Raw genomic sequence first — 7293 nt, 5'->3', positions numbered from 1 at the left:
CACATCCCTCTTCTCCCCACAGAGGGGGATGTGCCTCTCAAATGGACTCTCTGGGCTCCCCATCCCGGAGAAGGGTGAATGAGGCGACCCCCCGACGTTCCAATTCTGGGACGAGGGAGGGGCAGGGCGTGTGCCCAGGGGGTGGGGGAGGGCCGGGCCCTGGGGAGCCCTGGCGTCCGCGAGGACCGGGAGGCCTCTAGTGGCCAGCGTGAGCAGCAGGCGAGGGCGGACCTGGGAGGGGCGCGAGGGCACTTCCTGCCAGGGCCTGGGGCTGCCCAGTTTCGCAAAGGAAGTGCTGCCAGGGCCGCAGGGGCGGGGGCAGGAAGTGGAGCGGAGGCTCGGGCCGGGGCGCGGCCAATGGGGGCTCAGAGGCCGCGGTGGACCCAGCCCGGCCCCGGCCACACCCAGTCTGAGCAACGGAGCCTCTGGTGCCCGAAGCGGTGCCCGAGGCTGTGCCCGTGCGCTGCCAGGGCTGGCCGCCGACCTCGCAGGCTGGCCCGCGTCAGTCCGGCGACGGCGACGAGTCCTTGTTGTCCGCGGAACTTGGCTTCCCAGTGCCTCGCGCGCTCCCCGTCTCTAGCCTCTACCCTCGGGGCCTCACCAGCCCCGCCCCTGTCCCCTGCTCCGGGGCACAGGCCCCACCCCCACGCATTCCAGGGGCCGTCCCTACCAAGGCATTTTAGTTTTGCTTTTCAGCTAATAATACCGAGTGGTCTGTCTCCAGGCTTTCAATCAACTCTGCAAAGAGGGCGTATCTCCATTTTGCTGATCGCATCACTGAGGCTAAGAGAGGTAGAGTAATTAGAGTACAGCCTGGAAGCCCACTCTGATCCAATTCAGAGCTATGCCTGAACCCCGCCTCACTCACATTTCCCCAGGGCCTGGGGCAGCCCCTCCCTCCACAGTCAACCCCCTCCGAACCGCTTGCAGAGGTGGAGTCACACTGCAGTCATACGCGTAAGACACAACCACTCACCTCACTTCAACCCCCTCCCCACCCTAATAACCACACAAGCAGGATGGGGGTCTGGCTTTCTCTTTAGTTCTCATCACACTGAGGGGCTCTCAGAGAAGGCACTTAGATGGGAAGGTCACCCAATTCAGGCTAACCATATCCCTCCCCGGCCCAAAACTGGGGCAGGGAGGGCTACATCTCCACTTGACATCCCCCTTGGCACTGATATGTGGGTCCCCGTAACCGTTAGATCCTGGGGAGAGCCCAAGGCCTTGACCTCCAGACTCGCATGTATGAGGGTTTCAGAGTTGAAGACAGGATGTCCTGGGAGCTGCCCCCAGCCAGCAGGGGGCAAGGCAGGGGGCTACAGGGGGTGAGTTGGCACAGGGGGAGGGGGACAGTTTGGCCAGGCTTCCTGGAGACCTCCCAAACCCCACAGGAAGGTCCCACCTCCTGCAGATCCCCCAAAGGCACCAGTGAAGTTGGGTGGGTGGGGAGGCACCAATTAGGTGGTGTAGAGACCCTCACACACACTTAGCTGGTGGGCCTAGCACAGTGCTGGGCACAGAAGGTGCTCAATAAATGCTTTTTGAATGAACAGAGCAAAGAGGATGTGAAGGATAGGACAGGCCTGGGGCCCCTTGGCCCAGCTTGTTCCATTCAGAAAACAGCACTTTAAAAAATGTAAAAATCCTTTCCCTCCCTCCCCTCAATTTCTGGGCCCAGGAAAGGGGCAAGGGAGGGTGTCTTCCCTGACCCTTCCCCTAAAAATCTATATACACATATACATATTTATATGGCACCACAAGGGGTCCTGCCTATGCCCCCACACTCAGAGCTGGGGGAGCCAAGCCCCAGGGCCTTGGGGTGGTTAAGGCAGAAGTAAGGGGCTAGGGCTTGGCTGATGTGGGGGGCAGCCCTCAGCCCTGGAAAAGCTGGACTGTGGGGCCTGAGGGGCAGACCCCAGCTCTTCACCAGTGGTAACAGACCTCTATCCCCTCCAAAGGCAGAGGCAGACATTGGTGGGGGCTCCCAAGTCCCAAGGGAGGAGGTGGGGGAGGGGACTGTTTCTCCCCCACCAGCCTAGAGCTGACCCAGATGTGCCCCTGGGAAAGCTGGGCGGGGAAGAGGGGGCTCTATGCAAGGCACTTGGTGTCCACCGTTCCCAGGCTGGAGGTCCAAGGTAGGGGGCAGGAGAAACCCTGCCCCTCGCTCCAAAGCAGAACCGGAAGGGGCCAAGGGGCCCAATTTGGCAGCAAAGAAACATGGCAGCACAGAGAGAGGAGACAGAAAGGGGGAGTGGCAGGCAGGGCCTCCCAAACTCCCTGAGAAGTGGGGAGAAGGTTCAAAGGCACTGACACAGGGGCCCAGGGGCTCATCATCCTCGGTGCAGCCTGTTGGCCCTACGCAGCCTGGTGAGGCTGGTGGGGGAGACGCCTGCTTCCCCGTGGCACTGAGCGTGGCAGTGGCCCGTGGGTTTTCTTAATGAAGAACGCGCCTGTGCAGAGTCTGTGTAGGAGGAGGTGTGGGCGTCGGTCAGGGGCAGGTCCTGGCCCCATCGCCCTCACTAGCTCCCTGGACGAGGCTGCCTGAGCACTGAGTACACGTCGTCCACGCGGCTGAGTTGCTCGAAGAAGGGGAGGAGGTCGTGGAGTTCTGTGTCACTCATGTTGTCAAACCACGAGGCCACTGGTACCTAGGGAGATGGGTGTAGAGAGGTGAGGGGGGCAGGTGGCCCCAGGCCAGCCCCAGCACCCACTACTTAGGTCATGTAGCTTCTAAAAACCCCTTGGAACTCCAGCGTTCAAACTTTTTTGACAGCAACCCCCAGTAAAACACAACTGTATACATAACAAAGCAAAGTTTCTTGAAACAATTCTTAACCTTACTGTATTAATCTTACTCTATTTTATATTCTACTTCATTTTGTTAAAATCCCAATCAGGACCCACTAAATTAATTCCATGGGTTGTTAGTAGGTCACAACAGGGAGTCTACAAAGTTGAAACTGCTCCACTGCCCAGCAGGGCCCCAAGCCCATGGCAGGTGTTCTGTGCACAAGTGGAATGGGCTGAGTGGCTGTAGCGACAGGGCGGGGGGACAAGTGGGTGGTGGGCACAGGCAACTGAGCAAAGAGAAAGAGACTGCGAGGGCACCAGCCCCCAGACACCATGCAACTTGGCGCTAGGGAGGCCAAGGTGGTCTGAACAGACTAACCCGGTTCCTGGGTCTCAGCCCCGTCCCACCCTGGCCTGCACTCACGGCGTTGTCCGGATGGAAGACGTAGGAGGCGGGCGAGTTGTCCAGGATGAGAACCCGCCGCAAGTCACGGCCCAGTCGGCTCAGGTCCTTCACGTAGTTCCCCCGGTGGAAGACGCAGGACTCTCGAAACAGCCGGGCCCGGAAGGCCCCCCATTTATCCAGCAGGTCAGCTACTGGGTCTGCGTACTGGGGGTGGGAGGTGGGTCATCCTGGGGCCAAGGGTGGCCCAGAGGTCCATCCGGCTGCACGTTGGAGGCGATGGGAAGGCAGGGTCGCCCCAGGCTCCCGGGGGGGCTCACCTTGGCCAGGCTGGCAGTGAAGAGCACACACTCAAAGAGCTCGCCCATCCGCTGCAGGAACTCATCCACGTGAGGCCGCTTCAACACGTAGACCTGGGGGGCGGGCCAGTGAGGGGACTGCTGGTCCACAGGCCCGGTGGGGTGGGGTGGGCTGGGGTGGCTGAGGGCTGGGAGGGCGTGGGAGGAGAGGGCAGAGGAGCACAGGAGAGGGGCTGGGCCTGCAGGCTCGGCTTGGCCTGCTGCCCCAACCGCTGCTGGGGAAGCCACCCACCCTCCCAGGAGAGGATCAAAAGGAACTTCCGACTCCACTGGCTTCAGATCCCACCTCGTGGGGAGTCACCAATTCCCAGTCCCTTCCCCACTCAGCCTCAGCCAAGTGCAGGATCCTGGGGGCAGCCCCCTCACCCCAAGGCTGCAGGGCACCGGTCCCCGAGCCAAGTAATGGAGAACAGGCTGGACAGCACACAACCTATCCTGAATTACTTGAACTGGGTCCCGGGCAGGGTGGGGCAAGGGGGCATGGCAAGGGGGCCCAGAGGAGGGGCCCAGAGAAGGGACCTGCTCTCTGTGGGCCTGGAGTTGTGCCAAGTCCCTGAGGTTCTGTGTGACCCTGGGTAAGTCTCACACCCTCTCCAGGCCTCTAACATCCCACATCAATCAAATTTCCATCTGGGGCTCTCCGCATCGGTGGGAAGAACCTGGAGTCTGGAAGGCAGATGCCAAGCCCGCCGCCACCTCCTCCTGCTCCTCACCTGGTGGACCACCCCATCAATCTCCACAGGGATGATGAAGTCGGCGTTGTTCACTGGCTGTGGGGGTAAAAGAGCCACTGGAGCTGGAGCGGGGAGCCCCGGGGGACAGGACCCAGCAGAGACCTCCCTCGCAGGCCTAGGCAGGCCCCTCTTAGACCCAGGCGGAGGGCTGCTGGGCAGGGCCCACCTTAAAGGAGCTGTGCACCAGGGTCTCGTCCAGGTCGATGACCACGCAGATCTTGTCTGAGTCCTGGGCCTTGGCCTCCGGGAGCAGGTACTGGACCGGGCTCTGCTGCAGGGAAGGTCAGAGCCCAGTCACGTCTCCTGCCCAGGCGTCCCTCCCCCAGCCCCTTACCCGAGGAATCACTGGGACTGTGGGGAGACACCACCCTCTTCCCCGCTTTGCCCCTGCCAACCCTGGGGCCTGGGGCAGGCCACCTGGCTTCTGGGCCTCACTTCCCCACCTGGAAAACCAAAGTAGAGAAAAGCTTCCACCTATGAGGAGGAAATTTAGAATTCCCTTAGCTAGGTGGCAATCTTGGGGCAGACAGAGCCAGTGGTTAGGGCTTGGCAGGGGAGGTTATCACCCTCCTCTGTATCTTCCAGGGTCTGCAGGCGGGTCATGAAAAGCTTGGTCAGGAGCTCCTTCCCCTAAAACCCCTCCAGGCTAAGCCCAGGTGCCCCTATAGTCCCCACTTGGCCACCACATACCTTGGGGATGGCACCATTCTCCTCCACGAGTAGGGGTGCCCCACTGTGGGTGGGCAGGGCCTCCCCATCATCACGGCAGACGCAGCAGAAGAGTGAGTGGAGGATGCCCCGGCTTCGGGGCTTCTGGGCAGCTGCTGACTTGTGGTCACCTGAAGCAGGGAGGCCCAAGTTGGGGGCGGTGTGCACACTGGCCTATAGAGACGTGCCTATGTGCCCAGGTGCAAACCCTGAGCTGGAGGCTCTGGCCATGCCCCCTTCATCACGGGACACACACTGAAGTGGCTCCTGGCTTTCCCGGAAATGCCCCTGCCAGCAGCCCCAAAGGTCTTTGCTTCAGTTTCCCTGCAGTGCCCCCTCCCAAGTAAGGCCAGTGTGGATATAAAAGCACCCATGTTAGGCAGTGGGTTGCCTGGACAAGTGGGTGCTGGGGGTGCAACTACTCTATTTCTCACTGCCCCATGACTGCTGATGGGTAAGCCCCGCTGGGGCACCTCCTGTCCCCACCTTACCTGTGCAGCCCCTGTCATGAGAGCCAGGGCCTGGGGGCCGGTCACTGTTCCTGCCCTCCAGCCATGCTTTCCACCACCCTCCCCCCGTGGGTCCAAAGTCCTCACTGAGGCCAGCCCAGAGGCAGGGGGTGCAGTCGCTGGCCTGGGGCTAGTGTCCAGCGGCCATCTGTCAGCCCTCACTCCTATGTCCCCACCCCCCATTTGCCTTCCCACCTCTGCACTCTTTGGGTTGCCGGGAGCAAGGCCTGGGGGGAACTTCCAGGCCCTGAGGTCCACACAGGGAAGGGGAGGAGCAGACCCCCACCGCGGCCCGGCCAGGCCCCTCGGGCGCAGCCTTGGCAGGGCGCGCGGCTTCGCGGGTCTGTGCGTGTGTACACAAGCCCGGCGCCCACCCGCCTGCAGCAGGGGCGCCGCGTGCCCAGTCGGGCGCACGGCTCTTCCCGCGGGCGCACAGGCGACTCTTGGAAGTGCTGGCCCTTCTCTCTGTGCCTCTGAGGGGTTCCGCGCCTCCACGCCTGACGCGGAAGTTTGTGGGAACGTGGCTGTGTGTTGGCGGGAGATCCCTCCAAGCCTCCCCAGCCCGCTGTCACCTCGGCGCCCCCTCCCAAGCCCCTACTCGACCGCAGTCCATAGGTGGGGGCGGAGTCTCAGCGGGTGGCCTCAAGGCGCCGTCCTCACCGCCCCCCCAACTCCTGGCCCCATTGGCGCCAATCGGGGGGGAGGGGGAGACGCCCAAGTACCGCTCACTGTCAGCCCCGGAGCCCCCGAAGGGGTCCCCTCTCTCTATCCCTACCTCAGTTTCCCAGCCTAGAGCAGACTGGAGCGCCCAAAAGGCTCCAGGCCTCGCCCCGTGTCTCTGAGCCTCCTCAGAGTTCAAACTCTCTCCCCACTCCCTCTCGGGCTGGGAGCTTCGGGCCCGGCGTGGCGGGCGCCCAGGGCGGCAGAAGCGGCTGCCCCGGGAAAGATCCTGGCCCCCTCCCACACTCCTCCCACGGCGCCCGGGCTGCCGCAGCCCCTGTACCTTTGCCCCGCAGCGGGCCCCGAGCCTCCTCCTTGGTGATCTGAGTAATGACGGCCGAGCTGTCCATGGGGCCGGGCGCGCTCCGCTCCGGCCGGACTCTGGCCCGAGAGCCCGGCCTCCCCCCCGGCTCAGGCCGGACTCGGGGCGCGGGGGGGAGGGGAGGGGTGGGAGGGAGGGATCCCCGCAAGCTTCGGAGGGGAGGGGAGCCAGGTTCTTGGGGGAGGGGGAGGGAGGGGGCGCGGAGGAAACTTTGTTACAACATGGAGTTTCCTCCCCGCGAGGCGGATGCAAACATGGAACCCAGGCGCCGTTTCAAGGCTCCCCCTTAAAAGGGCAACGGCTTCGGCGTGACCTGGACTCGGCCGCGGCTTTCATCACTTCTGGGGCCGGCGCGGCTAGGAGGACTGGGAGGCGGGCCGGGCAGGGTTCCTGCCGCGCTCCAGGGGGCGTCGCCTCCCTTCCTGCCGCCCGCCGGCGGGGCAGAGCCTCTGCGGCTGCGTGGCAGGCCCTGCGCCCGGCCCGCAGTTCCAGGCCGCGGAACTCCTGGGGCCAAGGTCCGCCCTCCCGCCCAGAGCGCCCACGCGGGGGAGCGCCCAACGGTGGCGCCCAGGGGTGGCATGGCTCCACCTCTGCGCATTCCGAGGACTCGGGACTAGCGGCTTCTCACTTTCCTCACGGGGGAAACGGAGCTAACGCTACCTCATCTGTAAAATGGGTGTTCTGTCCCGTGTGTTGGTCGCAGGGGCCACCTCGCCGGGTCATCGTGAGCGAGCGAAGGCTCTTT

At 63.3% G+C, this 7293-nt stretch overlaps 1 protein-coding gene across 2 annotated transcripts; it reads right to left on the bottom strand.

Moving 5' to 3' along the window:
• Positions 1 to 1022: 1022 nt before the first annotated feature.
• Positions 1023 to 6909, bottom strand: CTDSP1 (CTD (carboxy-terminal domain, RNA polymerase II, polypeptide A) small phosphatase 1). Of its 2 annotated transcripts, none has more exons than XM_012642578.1 (7): positions 6510 to 6909; positions 4980 to 5128; positions 4456 to 4560; positions 4269 to 4325; positions 3517 to 3609; positions 3218 to 3403; positions 1023 to 2651 (listed from the first exon to the last, which is right to left on the bottom strand). In XM_012642578.1, exons 1-7 carry the CDS (start codon positions 6574 to 6576, stop codon positions 2523 to 2525), a joined length of 786 nt encoding a protein of 261 aa, XP_012498032.1. In that variant the 5' UTR covers positions 6577 to 6909; the 3' UTR covers positions 1023 to 2522. The 2 variants fall into 2 exon arrangements, with proteins under 2 accessions (XP_012498032.1, XP_012498033.1); XM_012642579.1 differs by having other exon boundaries at positions 4456 to 4557.
• Positions 6910 to 7293: the final 384 nt, after the last annotated feature.

The sequence above is a fragment of the Propithecus coquereli genome, unplaced genomic scaffold (assembly GCF_000956105.1).
Source record: "Propithecus coquereli isolate 6110/MARCELLA unplaced genomic scaffold, Pcoq_1.0 Scaffold18, whole genome shotgun sequence".
Lineage (NCBI taxonomy): Eukaryota > Metazoa > Chordata > Mammalia > Primates > Indriidae > Propithecus > Propithecus coquereli.
This window is presented reverse-complemented; position numbering and strand designations above follow the sequence as displayed.